This window comes from Sinocyclocheilus anshuiensis, unplaced genomic scaffold (assembly GCF_001515605.1).
Source record: "Sinocyclocheilus anshuiensis isolate Anshui unplaced genomic scaffold, SAMN03320099.WGS_v1.1 scaffold436, whole genome shotgun sequence".
Taxonomy (NCBI): domain Eukaryota; kingdom Metazoa; phylum Chordata; class Actinopteri; order Cypriniformes; family Cyprinidae; genus Sinocyclocheilus; species Sinocyclocheilus anshuiensis.
Window position 1 is genome coordinate 534,281 of NW_015560618.1, and position 25,453 is coordinate 559,733.

Genomic DNA, 25,453 nt, shown 5'->3' on the forward strand with positions numbered 1-25,453 from the left:
GTCCCCATGAGGAAACAAGCTTATAAATCATACAGAATTAGTTTTTTTGAGAAAGTAAAACTGCACAAAGTTTCCTGTAAGGGGTAGGTTTAGGGGTAGGGTTGGTGTAGGGCAATAGCACATACAGTTTGTACAGTATAAAAACCATTACGCCTATGGAATGTCCCCATAAAACATGGAAATACAACATGTGTGTGTGTGTGTGTGTGTGTGTGTGTGAGTGAGTGAGAGAGACAACATAAAGACAGCATATACGGAATGTTCTCTAATGGTTATTTTTTAGGTTTTATTTCATAACCAAAGAGTAACTTTACCAGTATGTTCTGGGGACTAAAAATGGCTAGCTGGGTAGAAACATTTCCATATTCGTGAAAATGTATAAACATATCTGAGTAATTAGTTTTGTATCTAAGGATTGTAAACCTTACTGAATAAAAGGGAAAATAATGTGATAAATGAAAGGTTGCACCCAGACATAGAAAATAAATATGGAACAGATTGATCAATAATTCCTTGGACCATAAACATATTTATTGCTTGTTCTGACCAGTACTTTGCCATTAGTTGTCTAATGTTATTATTATAATCTTATTAAACAGAAGGATGCTTGACCGCTGGAAATACTGGCGCTGACCCAATTTAATGGCTGTTTGCCAGAGGCTACTGTCAGTGTCAGCCGTTTCAGCGTCCCGCCTACCTAAGACCCATTTTTACACCTTCATTGATCTGTGATTGACAGGAGAGAAAGAAGAATGAAGACAGAATGAATGGTGCCTACTAGTCAACAAGCATCACTGGCCAGTGAGTCAGAGCGCATGCGCAGTGCTTACGCTCTGGATGCTGCTCAATATAGAAAAGCAACCTGCCTGTTCGCCAAGGTAACGTTTCAAAGCAGAAGAAATGCCTCGAAATAGTGCATCCGATATGCAAGATGGAATGTGTATTGCCAGCGAAATGACAAAATGTGCGGACGCCGATGCTTCTCCGCGCTCCGATGGTTTCATCTTCGGTCCAAAATGCCACTTGCTTAACTGACATACGAGGATAGAGGCGTAAATAGTCATTGATAAAGGAAAATCAAGCGAATCTACAAATATGAACGGTACGCTGCTTAAAAAGCGAAGGCTGGACTGTGTGTATGCGGTGCTGTTGTGGCTCCATCACGCTGTGTGGATGTACTGTTCAGCGGCCGAAGACCATCATTTCAGCATTGAGGTAAGACTGGCCCAACATCAGCATCAGCATCTTCAGCTTGAGTCATGAACACAAAAGCGTATGTTGAGAATACGCTTCCTGCTTTTACTGAGACCTACAAGAAGGGGATATATCGCAGGTCGTAAATAAATCAGGACAGCACTTGCACAGAATCACATTGAATCACCTGGTAGATCTGAATGTGTGCTATGATATATACAGATATTCTGTTCCAGCCTAGTCTAGTTTAGTCTGTACTCCGTAGGCAGGAATGCAACCCTGTTCTGTTATTTCGGTATAGTAAACGGAAATGCTATAGTCTAGTCTGGATTTGCCTATTCAGTAATTCTATGCACTGAAGAAGAAGAAGAATGCAATTCTATACCGTTCTGTTCTATAATTCTGTATACAGAGTAAAATGAATAGAAGAACAAAAAATAGACTAGACTGGAATGGAAGAGAATATGCTTTCTGTTTACTTTGTATAACAGATAAGTGGCAGTTCATGTTTACCTTCTATTACAAAAAAGAACGAAGTAGAATATCATTCTATTCTATTCTGTGATTTGGCGTACTGAACAAAATTCATTCCTATTCTGTAATGCAAAGCAAATTGAAATGTTATTCTATTCCATATAGCCAATTCTGTTATTCAGTGTACTGAACAAAATAGAATAGCAATCCTTTTATTATTAGATTAGATTAGAATAGAATGCTATTCTTAACCAGAAGAGAACAGAATGCTGCTATCCTATAGAAAGTAAACAGAAATGTCATTCTATTCTGCCATTCTTAGTAACAAGTAGACAGAAATTCTATTCAATTCTATTTTGTTCCGCCTATTCCCTAAATGTGTGATGAGTAGCCTAAACATTAATTCTATTCTAGTCCATTCTATTCTATTCTATTCTATTTCCTTGTATCGATGGACAGAAATGCTAACTGAAGTATCCTTTAAAGTATTCCTTTAAACATGCTTCATACTTAATTTTGCATTGTTACGCAAGTTAATTCACAAGCTCTTAACAGTGCAGACCTGAGGCTTGAGTGAGAGAGAGATCAGCAACAATCAGAGATATTGCTCCTTCCTCTGGTCCAAATCCATTCACTCAGAGATGACAATCACATGTCTCTGACTGGCCATGCGACGATCAATGGGGTGATAGGGGAAGCAAGACCTCGAATTACTCAGTGCTACTCAACCGCAGACTCTTGCGATAATGTGAAGCACAAAAAGATTATGTAAGTTGCTTAGCAACTCTCCCCCAAACTCCTTTGGGCTGGAATGGGCGCAAATGTGATGTTTAGTGCTGCTGGCAGCGCTGGTTGACATTGAGAGAATTTGTCACCCGCCTGGTTCTGTTTGGCTGGGAGGCGAGAGTTGTAGAGGGTGCTGTGCCAGTGGATCAGCTCATGGTGGACATGGTATTGTCATGATAATATTGATGCTCTTTTAGAGCAGGCTGTATTGATGAAACTGTCCTTCACAAAATTATGCTAAGACCAGTGGGACAGAGCCATCTGAATGCTAAATTAGTGGTCTTCACTTTCTTGGTAACTAAAACCTATTTCTTCTTTTCAGCTCTCTGCCACCCATGTACGTAGCTCCTGTGTGTTTTATTTATTTTATTATTTTTTTTGCTGGCAGGGCTGCAGTGGTTGGCAGCAGTTGTGAGTTGAGTGCACAGGTCAGTGGTCTTTGGGGAAGAAAGAGAATGTGTGTGTGAGATTCTCAGAATCTAACCAAACCGCAGATTGGAGGCGGGTCACTGATGTGAGGCCTTTAAGGTCTGAGAATATTCACGCCTCTCAAGATGAGCTTGTCCAATGAGAAAGGCTGAAATTGATTGGTCCAGATGCTACAAAGGCATAGAAAGTGGATAAAAGGGGTTGTCTGGCCCAGTAGGAAGTTGCAGAAAGAAAAAGGGAAGGAGGGAGAGATAGAGACGAGCAAGAGAGAAGTAGAGTAGATTAGTGTATTCCTGGCTGCTGGTTAGTGGGCAGACTATGTATGTAGAGTAGCAGTACTTGAGGTTAGTTCTGCCACTGACCCCTAGGAAACTGATGGCGTTGCACTCAGGGGAAAATATGGCAGCTTATTTGCACAAAGAATTGTTTGCCTGAAAACAGTAGCACATTTTAGGATGCATTTCAGCATACTGACTCCTGTAATTGACTTCATTGATTGACTTTTGCTGCAAGATGCAAATGAGAGAAGTGAGAGAGAAAGTGAGAATGAGCTACAGAGAAAGAACAAGTGAGAAAATTCTGCAGTGGAAAGAAAAGAAAGACATGCTGCCTTAAAACAAATGAAGTTGTATCCTGACCAGTTTATGTTAATGCAAAGCATATAGTTTAGAGTAAAATGTTAGTTATTTAAAGGGAAGTTAATGTTTTAAAAAAGGCTACAGTAGAAAAAACCTGTCTGTAAGTCTATATAATTTTTATTTCAGTTTTAGGTTTAGTTATTTCAGTACATCAAGTTCATTTAACACTTATTTAATTTCAAGTAATAATGAAAAATGTTTTTTAATGGTTTTAATTTTAGTTATATAATAGCTGATATACAGTAAATAACTAAACATTAACTGCCGTTAAAACAGACACTATTAAACACACTGCAATTAGAACACAACAATGTTACTGTACTTATAGAATATATAAAAGCACACATCTCTATCTATGAAACTGCAGCCTCTCGTCAGATGTCACACTCAAGACATTATGCATTTATGATGGATTTTCCATCTTAGTGGATACACTCAAGGGTCTCCATAAGGAACACGGAACACGTTTTTCATCATCATCTCGTCATGCCCTTTTTTCTGTCTGTCTCTGCCATCTGGTATAAATGTGTCAGCAGATGATCATTTTCATGTTGTCATGATAGGGTGAGATTGTGACAGGATGCAAACCACCACCTAATGACTAAGCACTTTGAACATCAAGAAAACCTGTCTTAGCCTGGCTCGCTTTTGAAATCAAACCCCATGTTTTAAAGTACTTCTTGCATGTGTATTATGGACATATGTATCAGCTTTCAGCCCTTCACAAAAAATCAAATCATCCTTTTGTTTTGCATCTCGTCTTTCTGTGGGTAATATTCACTCTTGTCAGATTCTGCAAACAGAAATAATTCAGGTCTTTTAAAAATGTAATTATGTAATTAATAAAGCCTGTATTACTGTAAATACTATAAACAAATTTTGGAGAGTTCATTTTGGCTAGTTAGGATGAAATTTGTATTTCTGTCAACAGTTTTTTTTTTCTCCCAGTAAAATATTAATGGTCCCTCAACTTGCAGTGTTGAGTGTATTAAGCCAATTAGTGAAGTGGGTGGTATACACAAAAGTAAATAATATGGTATTTCTTCTAGCAATATACACCACGATTTACACTTGTGATTCAAAGACATCTGGTTTTACCAGTACGATATGACTTGGAAATTATAAGAAGCGTTATTAAGCATTAATAAATATATGCAGCTTTTGTATAAAAAATTGGGTCACACTTTATTTCAAGGTCCAATTCTCGCTATAAACATACCATTAACTACAAATGTTTCATTATTAAACTCCTAATTTGCTGCTTATTAATAGTAAGGTAGTTGTTAAGTTTAGGTATTGGGTAGGATTAGGGATGTAGAATATGGTCATGCAGAATATGTGCTTTATAAGTACTAATAAACAGCCAACATGTTATTAATAGGCATGCTAATAAGCAACTAGTTAATAATGAGAATTGGTCCCTATGCTAAAGTGTTACCAAAAATTGTAAAACAAAATCATACATTCACCCAGAATAAATAATGTATTTCATAATACATTTGGACAACCAGAGACATTTAGTAAGATACAGAATCAAACATTAAGCAAAATATGGTTATATCAAGTGATGTTACAGTATGTTATGTTTAAGAAGTTATAGACTCTCATTCAAAAGTTTGGGGTCTGTAAGATCAACATTGATAATAATAAGAAATGTTTCTTGAGCAGCAAATTAGAATGATTTCTGAACAAACATGTGACACTAAAGACTGGAATAATGGCTGCTTAAAAACCAGCGCAAGAAACTACATTTTAAAATATATTAAAACCGAAAACAATTATTTTAAATTGTAATAATATTTCACAATATTATTGTATTTGTGATCAAATAAATGCATCCCTGGTGAGCATTAAAAAAGACTTTTCAAAAAAATAAAAAAAAACAAAACACCAATCTTCTGAATGGTAGAATACATTGTATTTTATATAATTTAAACTAGACTGTAATTTTTGTGCATTGCTTTCTTTTTTCTCTCTTTCTTTTGTTCTTTCTTTGCTTGGTTGGGTCAATAAATAATTACACTTGAGAAAAGACAGATCAGTTGGCTCATTCGGATGAAATTCCTTTGGTTGGGGATGCTGGAACACTGCTGGACCGCAGAGAAGATGTTAATTATACAATCATGTTTGCTAGATGCTCCATTTTTCACCTATTAAGTCTGTTTTTCATCGCATTGCTTTATTTATGCATAAACATGAGTGTGAGAGCGCCTGCGTGTTTACCAGCAGAGCAATCTTGGTTTTATTCGACACACATTGAGTATATTAACGTGGCAGATTTTTTTTTCTTTCATTGACATTTTTAATGCGCATCAGTTTGGCTGAGCTGTGTATTTATAGCTTCACAAGAGAGTGATTACAACACCCTGAGGATGACAAAGTTGCTTCTATCTATGACTCTTTATCACCATGGCTACAACCTGCCATACCAGACCCCCGCGGCTCTATAGCACATCTGTGTTTTCTTCATATAAATTAGTAATCAGCCCTTGTGTTGGTTAGAGACGCAAGATCTGATTAGTGCTAGAGAATCAATTTGGCTCTCAACCGATTTTGCTTTCTCATAAGGACAACTAAGCCTGCACAGAATATAACCTAATGTCCTTTTACAAGATACATGTACAACACTAATATTAAAATAAATGTTTTTCTTATATATATATATATATATATATATATATATATGCATGTATATCTACATATCATACATGTACATATACAGACATTCATATTGAATTATTGATTTATGTGGCGGCAGAGCACTAAAACGTTTAGTTTGCTTTTTGTTTATGGATTGTTTCAAAGTATGTTTGACCTCAAGTACATTATCTTAAAAGCTCTTTCCAGCATAATGTTGTTTGGAATGAAACGATCTTAACGTGCACCTTCAGAATACCACTCTTCTCAAATCACAGCTCTCATAGGACGCATTACAACAGGCCATTACAGTTCACTGCAAAAACAAAGAGAGTTCATAAAATGTTTTTTGCTCACACTTAGCACTCTCTAGGCATGCCTTTTGCTGAATTCAGAACTGTATACTAACTTACTACCCTTACTATTCCTGCCATATGGTGAAAGTAGTAGCCTATGCTAAATGAATTCAGCCATTTAAATCCTGAGGCTAGCAAAACTAGCATCTCTGGAAGGTCAGTGTGATACATGTTAAAACTGATAATGAAACTTTAACTGTGCTAAAAAAAAATTCCATCCGTTGATAAACATGACTCATTTTGAGAGGCAAGACACTTTATAAATCTTGTTGATGTCAAATATCATGCGACATCCCTTACGACGATTAACCATGGTTAATATTCGTAAGGGATGTCCAGTCAAACTCGGCAGTTCTTTGGCAGAAATTCATCAGTCATTTTGCACGCTTGTGAAAAAGATGTACACTCTAGCATACTTTTAAAAATAGTACATAATACAGAAATAACATGCTTTAAAATAATATACTTAAGTGTGAACTAATGTGAGTGTGAATGTGTGAATGTTCTCTAACACCTAATTGCATGATTTATGATTAAACAAAAAGGTATACCTTTAATATATTAAAGTGTAAATTTAGATTCAATTCATTTAATTGAATTTAAGTGGGTTTTGACCAACTTATGGAAGGACTTAAGTTCATCTTCTTAAGTAATTTCATAATTACATCTATTGTCTTCATATGGCTAAAGTGTACTGTCAAATGCACTGACAAGCATTTATGGTAAACTAAAATAAACTAATTTCTACTGAAACTATATATGTATTTAAATATATTTGTAATTACACATTTATAATGGTGAAGTTTATAATATATTAAATTTAATTGTAACAAAAAACATATTCATGAAAGGGCACTCTCTTTAAGACCACTTAAGAGGCCTTTTATTTCATTAATATTATATATTTTTAGTACAATACAATAGTTTAAGTACAATTTTTTTAAATATACTTTTAATGTGTGAAGTACACTACAAGTGCACACCTTTTAGATACACGGATATGGCTAATACAACTATAATATTTAGCCCAGTGTTTCTCCTATGTGTTTGCATGGTGAATCACACTTCTGCTGCTGTTTATGCATATACAATATTGTTAATATTCTTAATAAACTATAATCATGTCAGTTATTTGCATATACTGTTGGGCCTGGTTCATGTTAATCAATTGCAACGTTTGATTATATCGACATTTTTGTTACTTTTGTATGCCAAACAATCTTGGTATCATGTTGGGTTAACATTCAATGTCCAATATACAATCTCGGCTTGAGAAAAAAACCATCTGAGAACCAGGATAAATTGAAAACGTATGCTTCTTTCCATGCCTTGTGAGGGCATGCTTAGCTTCTTATTCTTTGTTTTGTTGTTCAGGCTACAGCTGAGCCTTGAGGTTTAGCTGAGGACATGTTGTCAGGTTACGTTTGTTCTGTCTTTTGCAGGCGTGGTTACAGAGATATGGCTACCTCCACAAGACCCAGCCTAGCATGGCTGTCCTGCGATCAGCCCAAACCATGCATTCTGCTATTGCTGCCATGCAGCACAAGTATGGACTAAACATCACAGGGAGTCTAGACAAGGAGACAATAGAGTAAGTACTCCTAAGCACACAAACAGTAAAGTCGCACATCAAGTGCACATATACACTGTATATACAGGTGCATCTCAATAAATTAGAATGCCGTGGAAAAGTTAATTTATTTCAGTAATTCAACTCAAATTGTGAAACTCGTGTATTAACAACATATCAGGCCCATTCTCATAAAACTCTGCCGTTTGTGTATGAAAATGGCATTGCAAAATGCCAATTGTACTTTTATTGTTACATGTTTTGTGCAAAAGCTATTTGACCCTGTAACATTCCAAATGTTGCAGGGTTGAGTTACTAAGATGAAGGTCAATCCAAAAACGGCTAGAAATTGTCTTATCATCACACCACATGAGTAAACATAATTATATACATTATGACATGTACATAATGACATTTAGTAAAAAAAAAAAAACCTTTGATGTCACTCCCTGTGACATTATGCCAGGAACAAAGAATGAAATATTGAAACCATGTTATTTTAATTGCAGTATAGTTTTTTTTTTTTATGTAACCCATTGAACAAGGACATACAAATTGGCAGGTTTTACAAAATTTCAATAAAACATAAGCTCTATCAAACAATATAATATAATAATATAAATAAATATAAGTCCAGTATCTATTTTCCATGGTAATTATATCAGTAGTAAATAATGTTGACAAAAATTGGACACAAATGACACAGTTTCCTAGAAACGAGTCATCAATTAAAGAATTTCATGTTTGATTCAAATTAATCACCTTTTCTTTGGACTGAACGTTTCAACCCTGGTCTCTGATGTTTAGCTTGGACCCCATAAGCCATTTTCCAATCTAAAATGTTTTCTACTGTTTGTGTAAGTTTTTCAAAGAGGACTGCACACTGTTATGAAGCATGAGCACTCTCTGCTTGACCTTGCAGTCCATTTTATTCTGACTTTAAACAGTTATTTTTATTCTGTTTGTGTCTTCATGTTATGGTTTATTGATGACAAGTTAAGATGAGGCACTGATTTTCACATTCAGTGACATAAATACATATATTATCTTTTATCTAAACATCTTGTTTTAGCGGGTTTGTAAATGCTAATTAACGTAAGCTGTAATGATGACATTATGTAACTTGCGGTAAAATAGAACAGCGGGTTTCAAAAGCAATTTTTCATGACACTGGATACTGTGATTTTGATGACTATAATTTGGTGCTGAATGTCTGTGATATATGTTTTTGTGCATTTATTTTTTTATGTATCTCCAGAACTGTAATCCAGTGACTTCAAGTATTTCAGAATATACAACAATATAGTAAACACAGGAACACTGATTCATTTTAAAAGTCTAATGAGTATTCTGATGAATGAACGCAGTTATTTTTAAATCCATTCAAACACTTTTATAGTTATGCCTTAAAGCAGCAATGTTAGCTAACCTAGTTTTTAATGTGATGAAGGTCAGAAATGACCTCTCGCCTCCTCCCTTTGCTCTTTTTTTCTCCTCTAGCTGGATGAAGAAACCCAGATGTGGGGTACCAGACCTGCTTGGCGGCATATCTGGATCCCGCAGGAAGAAGCGCTATGCACTAACTGGACAGAAGTGGCAACGCACACACATCACATACAGGTTAGAGAGAGACATGATGCCTCTGTCAGTGTTAATGATCATAAATACAGCACAGACATTAAAAGACAGGACTGTGAAATTAAATGCTCGAAATTTATAATGGAGCTTTAAAGGTCCCATATTGTCAAAACTGAAATTTCCTGGCTTTTTTTAGTCTTAAAGGTACAGTTGTCCTAAAGGCATAGTATACCAATTTTATGTAATTCTGTTTATTTTGTTTATTTTCCATAATGATATTATGGAAAATAAATGCAATAATCAAAATGTTATGTTAAAAGAATTATTCAATATGCATGGGCAGTATTACATAAATGTTTACGTTTTAACATATAGAATTTCCAGAATAGTTTACTCAAGAATCACTTAAATCTTTCCCCAACAGATGCACATGCATATTAACTCTTTCCCCACCAGAGTTTTTTTTTCTTCTTTTTTTTAAGTTGCCAGTCACCGCCAGCATGTAACATTTGTACAAAATTGTGCCCCCAGAATATATAGTTTTATGACTGTCTGAACACGAATATGTCAAATGTAATAATAGAGCCTCTGCTTATAAATAAGTAAGTAAGCAAATAAATAAATAAATAAATAATTCTAGCTAGGGTAAGTTTAAAAAAAAATTAATCAAAATGACTACGCCTTAACAATTTATTGTTATTATAGTAGTAAGTACATGTAACGTGTAACAAGGACACCTTAAAATAAAGTGTTACCCAATAGTCCTATGACTCATGCGCTATATGCTAAGTCTTTTGCTAAGTGTTTTGAGACCTATATAGCTGTAGGTGAGGAACAAAACCCAAATGTTGATATGTTCAGATGTTGTTTGAATCCCCTGTGAAAAAAGAAGTTCACTTTATAGCACAATTTAAAAAAAAAAAGAGTACTAATTACGGAAATAATATTCTTTTGTCTTTGAAATATGATTAAGTATACTTCTGAATGTACTAACAAGCATTTATGGTAAACTAAAAAATACTTTAATGTAACTTCTTAAAACTTATATGTCATGTATTTAAAATATATTTGTATTTCAATGACTATGCCTAGATCGAATTCAGAACAATGCTAAAACATAGATGGAGTACATCGCTTCCATCAACACCCCCAAAGCTTGCATAGTCTCCACTTCCTGGGTCAGCATTTCATTTGGTAACGTTAGGCCGTTTTAATTTATATGCTGTTTAATGTTGGATGGTCACTTTATTTTACATATTGCTTGTTTCTGCTTTTGCTTTGCCCTATTTTGATCCAGGGATTCAATTCTCTTTCAGAAGATGTATACTAGCGCCCCCTACCAAAAATTCCGTCAGTGGCGGGGAAAGAGTTAATGTGAACTGTATCTTTAAGACAAGTTAAGTTTAAAGGGGCGGTCACACCATACTTTTCAATCCAGTGATTCCATTCATATCCATGCAAATGTGGGAGAACGGAAACGCAAGCTCATGTGAAGAACTTTCACATTTCACTGCGTTCTAAAGGACTGTTTGTTTTCACATTTTGGATTATTAGTTGTTATGTGTTGAATTTATGTTATTAAAAATACTCTGCAGAGCGTCCAAAGAAATTTTTCATGCTTAAAGTCTAGTGTGACCACGGCTTATTCTTTACTTTGGTTGATGTCACTTCCTGTTTACATATCATCTGACATCTTGTGTAAATACTGGCCTCTATCTGATGTCTAACTCTTAAAATGAATTGTACTGAATTTTGATAAACCAAAGGTTGAAACAGACGTACGTGGCTCAATTTGTCCTGTCACTGCCATCCTATATGCTGCACTGCAATGAAGACACAGCCAAGCATATAATAACCTCCAGCATTCACTCTTTAAACTTCAAGAAACATATTTGAATTCCCTGAAGATTACCTTCTAAAGGGCTGGAGGAAATAGAGTGTTCTCTCACCTCAATTTAGACTTTCCCGGTTACAGCCAGCGATAACGCAAATGATTGATTCAAATCCTGCTTTTTTTAATTGATGGGCCGCCTATGCAAATGGAATGTAAATGAAGACAGGCTTGGCAGTGAGTGACTGGCCTCTATAGAGAAAAGTCAGCTGAGATTTTCAGGGCCTCTCAGTCTGTTAGAGGAAGATAAAGACTTCAATGTGGGAAATTCAGCAGAGATGCCAGTCTAAGGGCAGTTGGTGCAGTTCACTTTGGAAATGAAAATGCTCCCTCCTTTCTGTGATATTAACACATCATAATAGTAAGGGTTTGATAGTGGGGGATTTCGATCATATTGAAGGTTTTGATGTTAATATCTGATTAAATGTGGAGAACACAAACTCAAAACACACCATTTATAGCACATACGAAACAATGAATTGCTGAAGATACTACAGACACTCTAGCAGAGACAAACTCTCCCTGGTACCAGAAGAAACTGCAACCTTACACTTTACACAACATTATGCTAATGGAAAGCACTTAGTAAGACAAATGAATTCAAGTGAAATACATAATAAAAATACATTATTTTAGCAAATACAAATATTAAAAGATGAGGTCTTTGTATGGATAATATGATTGAACAAGAACACTGCGGGAAAAAAATCATAAGTTGATAAAATAATAGATAAGGCTGTCAGCTTTGGTTTTTAAGTGAATGTAACACAATAAGCTTTATAAACTCAAAAGTAAGTGATACAAATAAATTTGCATTTGAAACTGAATATTAATATTGCGCATTACTGATATAAAACATTATTTTGGCAGACTTTACACAAAACAACTTAAATTTGTCTATTTTTCAAGCAAATGTCTAAGGTTGTAGAGTTATCTCTATGCACTAAAACAAGTTACATATTCTGAAATTGAAGAAGAAAACAATAACTGACAATCAAAAACAAATACAGTTATGGATCAGTGATCAAACTAATTTATGTAATTTCAACTTTTTCTATTATTAGACAGTTTTCTCAAACTTAAAGTTCGTTTGGCCAGATTTAAGTTGGATGTTTTGCAGTGTATAAATTGTAAATGGCATGTTAAAATATCTCTTGGATTCATGATGTTCCAACAACAGAAATTTAAAAAAATGATGACAGAATTATACTTTTTTGATGAACTATCCGCACAAAAGCAATTCACCAAAAATAATGAGTAGAGTGTATAACAGTTAACTATTAAGAGTATAAGTTCTTCTTCTTCTTACTTCTTTTTACTGGAAACCACATTAAAATAAGCTCACCAGCACAAAGATGTTTTGCGCAGTCATTGTCTTTATGTAAGGGATAATGTACATCCAGCCAGTTGTTATCTCAGAATAAACCCCGACAGGGAGATCAGGTCTTGTATCAGCCTGAAGGGGTTTATTCTGAGATAACAACCGGCCGGATGTACATTATCCCGCTTATTACATGGCTAAAAAGATTTGTTTTTACCATATATGTTGAAATTAATGCTGAAGTCTTCCATTGTAACACGCGGTGGTTAAGTGTTTTCAGTCACAAGATGGCACCAGACAGTCACCGATAGCGGAGTGACTCGTTAAGCATATAAGTAGTACCGGTCAAGATAACTCGTAGTACCTGGATGAGCGGTGTGTTATTCAATTTGGCGGTTGTTATCTGGGAATAACATACCGCTGGATGGCGCGATTGACCAATCAGAATCAAGTATTCCACAGAGCCGTGTAATAATGTCTGTTATGGGGCTTGTAAGCCCTGAAGTACAAAGCTTTAAAGGACTGAGGGGCAATACGAACCAAAAAGCAAGCCTGAATCAATCCATATATTGGACTTTGTCATGGCTTAGTGTTTATATCTACTAGTAAATATTGTTTTTTTCTTTCTTTTTGTTGTTTTTAGCATTAAAAATGTCACTCCTAAAGTGGGAGCACGAGAAACACATGAGGCCATTCGCCGGGCGTTTGACGTATGGCAAGGTGTCACGCCGCTACGCTTCGAGGCCGTGCCCTACAGCGCTCTGGAGAGTGGCAAACGTGACGTCGACATCACCATCATCTTTGCCTCTGGTTTCCATGGTGACAGCTCTCCTTTTGATGGAGAAGGAGGCTTCCTGGCACATGCTTATTTCCCAGGGCCGGGCATAGGGGGCGACACGCACTTTGACTCAGATGAACCCTGGACACTGGGCAACCCAAACCATGATGGTGAGAGAACGGCAGGTTAGGCCACATTTTCAATTTCAACAATTAACAAACAAATGAAGTTGCTGTTTCAGCAGGAATGTGAACGTGACAGAGCAGCTAAATCATTAATGACATCTGGAGACTTTCACAAGCACCACTGAAAAATAAATTACAATGTTTTACAGCTAAAGCTAAGAGCAATTCTGCAAAACAAGACTCAGAACTTATAGATCCTTTACATGCAATCTGCTAGCGATAACATCATTTACTACACGGCACAAGCTGATTGGCCTCTGCTGATTCTGTAGCCAATAAGGTTGCTTGCACAACATTGGTTAAACACTGATTCAGTTGTTCGCTGTAAGCTGGTCCTGCAGCGTGATCCTCTGAATCCCCCACCTCCCCCAGCTCCACCTGTCTGGTTCTGCTACAGGATTTATGTATGCCTATTATATCTAGTCTACCAAAGACCAAATACATTAACATTTTCATATTCATTACCATGCTAAAAGTATTCAAAGAATTATCGTGATTGAAATATCCTTAAATGTTAGATGTGGTAACTTCTGTTCTAACAAGATATCTGTAAATATGTTTTATTCGCCCTGCTTTCGTTCATTGCACTACAGACATGTCACACTTCTAGCCCATTCTAGATTGTGTTGGTGAAGTTGCATGCTCCCAATAAAGTCTGTCAGATTTCAGTAATCTTCTGCATCCTCCACAAACGACTGCTGAAATCCATCTGTGCGTGGTATTTAAGTGCATACTCAACACTGTATTCTTTAACCAGCAGCCACTAAATGTATGTAATTTGTTAACACTTTACAATAAAGTTCTATTTGTTAACATTAGTTAATGCATTAGGTATCATGAACAATACTTCACAGCCAGTAATGACGCTGATCAGGTTCTAAACCAATGCAAATAATCAACGCTATCGTTGGTCGCACAGGGTATTCTTCCCTTACATGTTGATGTTTGAGTGCATGTCAGGTGTCAGCTTTGTTTGATATGTAGTATTTGTGTTATGGTTGTACCCATTAAATGAGAGGTAATCAGATCCGTCTCTTCACTGCGAGCTGCACTTAAAGGCACTCAGCTTTAATTACCCGGGCCGACTGGATGCAGAGAGCTTTTAAGATGCTCATCTCCTTTCACAAAATGTCTCAGGCAAGACAGTAATGAATGGCTGCAACTACATTCGCTACTGGCATTTTTACTGCCGTCTGCACTCAGGACCCTCGGCTGTTTGTTTTGCTGCCGTCTCTGATGTTACACGTGCATGGCATAATAGCTTCCCGTGGTTTCAGGCTTCATTAGAGTCACCACAGTCTATATGGACCACACACTGTGTGGTTTTCTTTCTTTACATTAAGCCTGATTGGCATCAACATGTTATAAAATAAACAGCAATTGGGAGATTATTTTTAACAGGTGATTTAGAAGTTAATGCCTCCCATTCACTTCACTCACTGTTACCAGATCAGATTGTACAAAGCTCCAAAAATGTACCATAAAAGCACCATAACAATAGTCGGTTACACTTCATTTTAAGGTGTCCTTGTTACAGTGTAATTATACATTTAGGTACTGAGTAATATTATTTATTTACATGTACTTACTATATGGTTAAGGTTAGGATTAGGGTTTGGCTTAATTATGCACAATTTATTGTTATTATAGTAGTAAGTACATGTAACGTGTAACAAGGACACCTTAAAATAAAGTGTTACCCAATAGTCCTATGACTCATGCGCTATATGCTAAGTGTTTTGAGACCTATATAGCTGTAGGTGAGGAACAAAACCCAAATGTTGATATGTTCAGATGTTGTTTGAATCCCCTGTGAAAAAAAAAGTTCACTTTATAGCACAATTTAAAAAAAAGTACTAATTATGGAAATAATATTCTTTTGTCTTTGAAATATGGTTAAGTATACTTCTGAATGTACTAACAAGCATTTATGGTAAACTAAAAAATACTTTAATGTAACTTCTTAAAACTTATATGTCATGTATTTAAAATATATTTGTAATTACACATTTGTAACAATTAAGTTGAAATTTAGTACATTTTAAATATATTAACTTTGAATGTTACATCAAATAACACACTGCAGTTGCAATTAATTTACATGTGTGTTAGTATGTTAGTCAACACATCAATATAATCACAAAAAGATTATTAAAACTTAGTTTGACATTACAAAATGCACTTGTTAAAATCGTCTCTATATAAGTACATTTAAATAGTCTTTTATTTAATTAATATTACAATATCTGCAAGTACAGCTTTTGAAAAATGTACCTTAATGTTTGAATTACACTAGAGGTGCACATTCAATACAATACTTTTACTGAGAAGGATAGCTTACATAACATTTTCATTTATCATTAGGTCAGCATGGAAGATATTTCCGGTTATATTGTTGTATAATACAAAACAATGTGGGATCTGTTTTGCATTCTGTTTCCAAAGCTACTGTTTTCTGTCATGCCCACACACTGTACACGTGAACATTACAACATTAAGATGGTTCTCAGATCAGGCACTTGAGTGGTGAATCATAATGCCAGATGCTTCTCAAGATAAGAGTAAAAGCACAGCAAAAAACAAAGCAAATCTTGTGATTGTATTTTCACTTGTATTTTATATTTTCACTGTTGTTTCTATACTCCTTAGGTAATGACCTGTTCCTTGTGGCGGTCCATGAGCTTGGTCATGCTTTGGGACTGGAGCATTCTAATGACCCTACGGCTATAATGGCTCCATTCTATCAGTATATGGACACCGAGAGCTTCAAACTGCCTCATGATGATCTACAGGGCATCCAGAAAATATATGGTGCGTTTAAACCTCTGGTCCCATAATCTACTGGCATGGCCATATCTGTTTACAGTAACACTGATCAAACTTGCGGTTAAGGATTTGAATAACCTTATATATTGGTAACATTTTACAATAATGTTCCATTTGTTAACATAATTTAACATGAACTAACAATGAAAATAATTCTAAAGCATTTTTTTTATCTTAATGTTAATTTCAAAATTTACTAATACATTATTAAAATCAAATGTTATATCTGTTAAGTTACATCTGGCATTTAACCTGAACTGAACTAACAATAAACCAATGCACCACTCACATACATTGAAGAAGTGAGGAAAATATGTTATTACTTTTATCTCATGACATTTTTAGAGTCAGTACATTTCTTGAAAATGGAATACAAGTTTTACACAACCACATGAAATACAAAGTATACATTCATTTATTTGAACTTGGCACATGTGATTTCAAATACATCTTTAAAAGATGTTTTCTTTATTTGACACTCTTTTTAAATTATTTGAATTTTGTATTCATTCTGCAGGTCCTCCAGACAAACATCCTCAGCCTACAAGACTACTCACAACCGCTACGCCTCCTCGCTTGCACCTACCAACTGACCCTCGAAAGCATGACCGACAGGGTCGCCCTCATCGCCCTCCGCAGAAGTCAAAACCAGCACACCCCAACTCCAAACCCAACATCTGTGACGGAGGTTTCAACACTTTGCATTTTTTAGAGTGTGTGGAGCCAACTTCTCGATGAATGATGCTATGAGGGACATAACCCGGTGTAGAGGACAGTTTTACTCACATGTGACTGGCAAAAAAAAAAAAAAAACATTTTGGAATGCTTTCAAATGCTGCCTTGTAAAATTGAACCGAATCAATTGCTTACGACCGCTACGCCTCCTCGCCTGCACCTACCAACTGACCCTCGAAAGCATGACCGACAGGGTCGCCCTCATCGCCCTCCGCAGAAGTCAAAACCAGCACACCCCAACTCCAAACCCAACATCTGTGACGGAGGTTTCAACACTTTGGCAATCCTACGACAGGAGCTGTTCGTCTTCAAGGTATGAATAATGAAAAGCTTCACTGAGAATTAGAGAAGCATAAATTGTGTGTTTCCTAACACCAGTACACTCTTATTAGGATCAGTGGTTCTGGAGGGTGCGAGATAACTCTGTGGTGCCTGGATATCCGATGCAAATTAGCTTCTTCTGGAGAGGTCTGCCTCCCAAGATCGATGCTGTCTACGAAAACAGCGAGGGGAAGTTTGTCTTCTTCAAAGGTAAGATGTTTTTTCCTCCAACTTTTAAATCTTACAGGCTAAATATAGACGTGAATATGTGAAGGAAAGAGCTCAGCTTTCAGGATCTACTAAGGGCATTTTCACACCTGGTTTGTTTGGAGTTAGTTTCAGAACCTGCATGTTTTCTCCCTTAGTTCAGTTCATTTAGGCATATATGAATACAGCAATTGCCCTCAGATCCACACCAAAATAACTGATTGAACACAAACTCTGGAGCAATTTGGATGTGTTGAGAAAGCATTCTGACCCAGTGGACCAATGAACCAAGCTGTATTATCATTCATAATGGGAAATTTGTTACGTAAAAAGCAGTAGTGTCTGATTCTGTGGGTGAGCACATTAGTTAACATAGTTCATCTTAAACTGTTGTGAACTTGATGTGAATCTGGCCATCATGAATGATGGCTACATTGACAATAAACCTGCACTCTAAAAAATGCTGGGTTAAATATAACCCAGCGCTGGTTATTTGGCAACCCAGCGCTGGGTAAATATTGGAAAGAACACATGCTGGGTTATTTTGGCCCAGCTGAAATCAATCTACAGGTGTGAAAACAGCCATAATTATCTTCGGTTTTATTATTATTACAATCAATTATAAATAATAATACTATTATTATTACTAGAAGAACATGCATGCATTTTAAACACTAAAGGCAATCTTTTCCTTTTCTCTGCATTTCTGAAGGCAACCGGTTCTGGGTGTTTAAGGATACAACTCTACAGCCCACATATCCTCAGGACATTTCTCTCTTTGGCAATGGAATGCCCACACAGAGCATTGAAACAGCTGTTTGGTGGGAAGACGTGGCCAAAACCTACTTCTTCAAAGGGGACAGGTCAGTTTTATAGCTTCTAGCTACAGTATACAATGGGACCCAGTGGACACCGCCTTCACTTGACTGTTCTATAATGTCTGAGACTGTTTTTTCTGTCTCTGTCTACTATTACAGATACTGGAGGTACAATGAGGATATGAGAACCATGGACCCTGGATATCCAAAACCTATTACTGTGTGGAAAGGCATCCCAGACTCTCCACAGGGAGCCTTTGTGGACAAAGAAAGTGGTGAGACATTGAAATGATCTATAGCTGACAATACAGCACCTTGCAAAAGACCCCAAACCAATTCGCTCATATTACAGATCTAATTTTGAAATATAGCCATTGAGTTTCACAGTACTGGAACTCACAATTTATTATTGCTATAATTGCATTTGTATTGGTGCCATGGCCTGGTGGTTTGCACATATGCTCAGACACGTTGAGTTGTGACTTTTTATGTAGGTTTTATTATTATTACAACAAATGCAATATGCTTAGTCTATTAACGTAAAATTGTAAAAAGGCCCAAAATTGTTATTTTTGAGGCCGATCACCAATCACCGATCACAGAAAGCAGTATCTGCTGATACCGATCACCGATACCGATCTTTTTAAAGCCTTCTTTTTATCATTTATAACTATATATAGTGATACTCCAATCAGGATTTTTAGACATTTATTCAGGGCCTGAATTTCATTTTTGAAAATGGGGGGAATTCTCCTCATAGGTGTCTCTTGTGAGAGGAGAAGCAGCTTTCACACAGGAGTCCGCTACTGATCCGTGGCTGTTTACCACAAACACAACATTTATCCATTAGTTTGATTTCAAATCCAAACATTGTCACTGAAAATGCTTTTTCAGCATTGTGATTCTTTTTTTACACAGTACAGTAATACAATCTTTAACAGACATGTTTAAACACAATAAATATAAGCAACACATTATTCAATGCTTTTTAATTTTGCATTTACTTCTAGATTTATATATTAAGTTGCTCAAGCAATTGGCAAAACATTTCAATTACTTTTCTTACGTATCACAAACTTACCCTTGACAGAAATAGTCAGCTGTACTGCCTTTCCTTTTGCATTTAAATCTTTATTACAAGCAATCCTGCTGTTCATAAAGAACTTTGTTTTTCTACCTCCACAAGTGCCATCTATTATTGCCTTGTTTATCTAAAAGTGCTCTTTTCACTCTTGTCACGTGACCCCCTCCCCCGTTTTATTTCTCAGCCCCCCCAGCTCAAAATACGTTCCCGTGGCTATGTGTGACACTACCTCGATTATGCAATTGACAATTCCTGTGTCAACTGTGCAGAATGCAGCTCGCTTATAAGACAGACGCGATGTGTGATGATTTGAAGCCATTTGCGTATTTTTGAGAGAGAAATAGAGAGAGCGCGCGGTGATTCACTCACGCTGTTTGTTAAGTTACGTCTCACACAAGGTTTTCAAATTACTTTATAATTTATTTAATGAAGAAATATAGCATTATAATTATTTCACCCGCGCCGGACAGAGACTGAGATGGTGCCGCTGCATGTCGTGCCAAACCTCTCATGGCAGCGTCATCAGCTTGAGATCGTTTTTTTGAGATCGGCCTTTTTAGAGACCGCCGATCAATCATCCCAAAGTGATTATCGGCCGATAGTGATCGGTAGCCGATCAATAGGAGCACCCCTAATTGTTATGCATACATATTTTTATAAATATCTATTTAAATGTTTTTAGTTACAAAGTGAAATATTCTGTTTTTCATAACTACACAAGGACAAAAGTATTGGGACACATCTTTTAATTATTGATATTCCATGGTCAACTGAAAGTGGTATTATTGGAAAGTGGAAGCATGTTGGAACAGCAACAACTCAGCCATGAAGCAGATGACCACGTAAAGGTCACCAAGTGCTGGGGTGCATGGTGCGTAAAAGTCGCCAACACTATGCTGATTATAAACTTCCACTGGCATCAATATCAGCACAAAAAAAATGTGCATCAGCAGCTACATGCAAGCTTCACTTCACCAAATACAATGCCAAGCATTGTATGGAGTGGTGTAAAGCACACCAGCACTGGACTCTGGAGCAGTTGAAACTTGCTCTGTGGAGTAACAAATCTCGCTTCTCTGTTTGATAGTCTGATGGGCGAGTCTAGGTTTGGAGAATGCCATGGGCCCGTTCTTCGTACGTCGCAAACTCAGTTAGCTGGATTTGATTGTTGATAATTTGGCATGATCTTGGATTGTTTGGTTCTTCAAAGCTCATCCCGGAGTTGCTGTCATAGCAACAGGTCCGTAAGCTTAAACCTGCTTGGGAGCTGGCTTATTTAATGTAAACAGGATTAGATTGAATCTTTTTAAGCAGATACTTAAAATCTGTCCCAGCCACCGCTACTTTATTACAAGAGTATCCTACTGATCCAGGCACAATAATTTTAAATAATAATAATTTAAAAAATAATTTAAAAATAATATAATAATATTGTGTATCTATAATACTATAGACACAGCCAGTTTTACTCATTGAAAGATTTATTTGTCATAAAATAATTACTTCATAATTGTATTAGAGTCTTACACACATGCTATACAGATAATGTAGAGTCGTGCATTCATTTGAGTGGCAGATATTATGGGAGTGGCTTGATGGAGCACAGGAGATGCAGATAACATGATCTTGACCCTTAAGAAATTTTAATTAATGCTGTCATGTAACAAATCAAAGATAAAATTAAATGAATTGCTAATTACTACATTGAAATTAAAATGTAAAGCCTGTACAAATATTAGAAATCGTGAATATAAATAATTGGGAATCATGTACAAAATTAAAATAATAATTGGGAATCATGTAAAAAAAAATGAAACATAAAATAAAAACAGTGCACATTTTATTTATCTATTATAACATTTATGTAGTTTTGTTCGCTTGGCTGTTTCGTTATAAAAGTCCAGAAATGTGTCAAGTTTTTCGTTAGGTGTCTTCTTTTATTATATGATGTAATTACGTTGCTGTCTTGCCGCCAGTCAATCGCTGCATTGCTGTATCAATGCATAACCCCTTTTAAACCAACCCATGAATGCACAATTATCTCAGATAACTCAATCCAGCCATACTAATCATCAACAACAGGTGCGTTCGAAGAACCGAATTAGCCAGATCCTGATTAGCGTGATGATATCATCTTGGATGTGACATTTGATCTCAGATGTAATAAGCGACATACGAAGAACGGGCCACAGGAGAACATTACCTGCCTGACTGTATTCTACCAACTGTAAAGTTTGGTGGAGGTGGGATAATGGTATGGGACTGTTTTTCAGGGGTTGGGCTAGGCCCCTTACTCTCAGTGAAAGGAAATCTTAATGCTTCGGCAAAGATATTTTACAATTCTATGCTTCCAACTTTGTGAGAAAAGTTTTGTGAAAACCCTTCTCTATTCCAGCATGACTGTGTCCTAGTGCACAAAGCAAGGTATATAAAGACATGGCTGGATGAGTTTGATGTGGAAGAACTTGACTGGCCCTCACAGAGCCTTGACCTTAACCCCAGTGAACACCTGTGGGATGAACTGGAATGGCGATTGCGAGCCAGGCCTTCTCGTCCAACATTGGTGCCCGAGCTCACAAGTGTTCTACTGGATAAATTGGCAAATAATCTCACAGAAACGCTCCAAAATCTTGTGGAAAGTGTTCCCAGAAGAGTGGAAGCTCTTATAGCTGCAATGGGAGAACCAACTTTTTATTAAAGTCTATGTATTTAGAATGTCATTAGATGTCCCTAGTCAGGTATCCTATTACTTTTATCCATATAAGTGTATATCACCACATATAAGTATATTGTTGAGCCATTAGACTGTAGAAATGCTTTACAACTCTTTCCATCGTTACATCCCTCCAGAGTTTCAGGGTTTAAGTAATTGGTTCACTCTGGAGGACACTGTGTTGACTGGCAGAAGAGAAGAAGTTTCTCTGAACTATGTTCTCTGTGCAAGTAGTGAGTCCTCACATGTGTCTTACGGACCTGGTGATCTCTGAGCTCCTTCACTGTGATAATTGGCCTCTCTGTGGCTTCTCTCACAAATCTCTTTGTTCATGCTGAGTTTTTGAGGGACAACCAGTTCTAGGCAGAATTTAGGTTTATAACATCTACTGTACTTCTTCATAATTGAACCAACAGTGCCCGATGGAACCTTCAAACACAATTCATACCTATGTTTTATTTTATTTGGAATGGCACAGGTACAGGCAGTTATATGGCAATGGTGTCTTTGTTTTTGCACCATGCATTTTCAGACCTGATAATATGATGACACTCCTGGAGTACTCCTGGAACTTGAAGTACCATGAACATTATATATGTATTACTAGTAACAACTAATTGACTTGAGTTTTAATGTCATTAGACATACTGTAGTTATGTTTTCCAGTATGCATAGTTCAATATGAGCTGTCTTCCTTTTCTCCTAAGGATTCACATACTTCTACAAGGGGAAGGAGTATTGGAAGTTCAACAACCAGAGGCTAAGAGTGGAGACAGGCTACCCCAGGTCTATCCTGCGTGATTTTATGGGCTGCGACGGCTTACCTGCCGACCCCGACTGGGACTGGAGCCCTCCAGAGGAAGAAGAACCGCCACAATATGACAATGATGACGTTGATATCGTACTCAAGCTGGAGAGCAGTGGTGGAGCAGAGAAAGCGGTGGCCATCGCCATCCCCTGCGTCCTGGCCCTGTGCATGATGGTGCTGCTTTACACCGTGTTCCGTTTCAAGAGGAAGGATACGCAGCGCCACATACTGTACTGCAAGCGATCCATGCAGGAGTGGGTCTGAGAATTAAAGGTCCCACTTCTTCTGCTAAAACTATTTTCATCTTAAAAATCCCTTCAAAGGTCAAAAATTGGCTCATCTTGAGGCGCTGACTTTATGTCAGTATTTGTTGGCAGAAACGAAGGATGACATAAACGAACAGCATGCCAACTTCCCATTGTCAGCCTTCGTAGATGGCAATGTGTCGTTTTTGTTTGGTTTTGGAACTCTGTGTGGCTTTGGTGGCCATTTTGGTTCCTAGAGTCCAATGCGGGAGTAAACTGTTCCTCTACAAATCATAATTATGAACTTTTCAATTGATTTGAGAATTATTTATCATCGGACTGCTTATCTAGATACTCCATAAAGGTTGAACTCACCTGTGTCACTTCGAAATACTTGCTTGTGTTGAAAAAACTGATACCCAAACCAAATATGCCCTTAGTGTCCAAAGAGGATTGCTTCATTCACATGGAATATTCTGAGATCCCTCTGGGATTATCGATGACTGGCTTATCGATCATTATTTGAGTTCCATTTGGCTGCATTCATCTGCAGAATATATGGGATCTATCTGCTTGGAAATCAGAAGGACCTTGACATATAACATTGGGGCTACATGCAATATTTCATCGAATGCCTTAATCACATATTGAGTTTATTTTTCTGTGTGTTAGTGTACATGTGCCTGTGTGAATGTGACCCCTTTCCATTAATTCCTTTGCTTATCACTGTTCTTTTGATGCACTACTGACTGACAGAGACTTGCAGTAAGATCTGAAGTGCCGCTGACTGTTTAAATGTTTAATTGAAAACAAGTGTATGGCTGGTGTCCATGTTCTGTGCTGCTGCATTTTTAAAAAGACTCTAAAGCTGCAGCACAGAACACTAGACTTTTGGTTAAGTGCTTCCAATCAATTCATAGGGAATTTATTAAACGGAAGAATGCCGTTGAGCAGAAATACCTAATGAACCTTCCTTGAGAATCAGATTATCAACCATAAAAAATAACATGAAAATGTTAAAGTTATATATAAAAACACTTATATTAGCGATGTTTTCAATGCAATATGTAGGCTAGATTTGCATTTCCTGAACAAAATACTTGTGCTTGCAAGGCAGCAAGTGAATTGTGGTAGTTTTGGGTAAATTTAGCTTTTGAGCTTTGGTTCGGTGAATGAAGCTGCATCATCAGCACCACTCATGTATCTTCTGTTCACCGTGTTCGAGAACCAACCAATAATATAAGAAAGTCTTTGAGGTGTAAAGCCAATATTGACACGAAAACTGCATTGCCATATTCCATTCATTATTGTGTATGAACACAGTTGTTCGACACATGCACACTAGTAAGTTTCATCTTTGTTCAGTGTCTCTGCTACTTTACTTCACAATTTACTACCAAATTATATGTAATATCCAATGAATTTAACCTACACTGAAATGCACACTTTGCTTTAACATCACACAATTTTGAGGCATGCGAGTTTCTGAACATGAATGAGCATCAAATACTGCTCCGAAGTGCACATGCTCTCAAGTGGCCAAGACCGCAAGTGTGGGCATTGGAACAAGCCCACGGTTAGAAAAATCTGACTGTGCTGCTGATCAAATGTATACTGTACGTATACCCTAGTGTATGCATAAAATCAGAAGTATACAATAAGCTTAAAAATAATGTATCCATATTTAATTTGACACAATTCAAAAAGATGCATTGAGGCATAAAAATACAATCTGTTCAATGGGTTGTACCTCACTGTTAATCATTCAGCTGTCAAAATATAGAAAATATATATTTTCCAAAACATTTCCAGTGGAAACAAAACTTTAAAATTGTACATCCTTTTGCACATCTATCTTT

The 25,453-nt window shown here is 36.7% G+C and overlaps 1 protein-coding gene across 2 annotated transcripts; it reads left to right on the plus strand.

Annotated features, from left to right (window-relative positions):
* Nucleotides 1–825: 825 nt before the first annotated feature.
* On the plus strand, nt 826–25,118 carry LOC107681831 (matrix metalloproteinase-16-like). 2 transcript variants are annotated; one of them, XM_016478181.1, is made up of 11 exons: nt 826–1,215; nt 7,957–8,105; nt 9,585–9,704; nt 13,518–13,837; nt 16,487–16,648; nt 17,181–17,351; nt 17,665–17,711; nt 17,791–17,929; nt 18,639–18,789; nt 18,904–19,019; nt 23,249–25,118. In XM_016478181.1, exons 1-11 carry the CDS (start codon nt 1,096–1,098, stop codon nt 23,611–23,613), a joined length of 1,860 nt encoding a protein of 619 aa, XP_016333667.1. In that variant the 5' UTR covers nt 826–1,095; the 3' UTR covers nt 23,614–25,118. The 2 variants fall into 2 exon arrangements, with proteins under 2 accessions (XP_016333667.1, XP_016333668.1); XM_016478182.1 differs by having other exon boundaries at nt 13,518–13,822.
* The last annotated feature ends 335 nt before the right edge of the window (nt 25,119–25,453 follow it).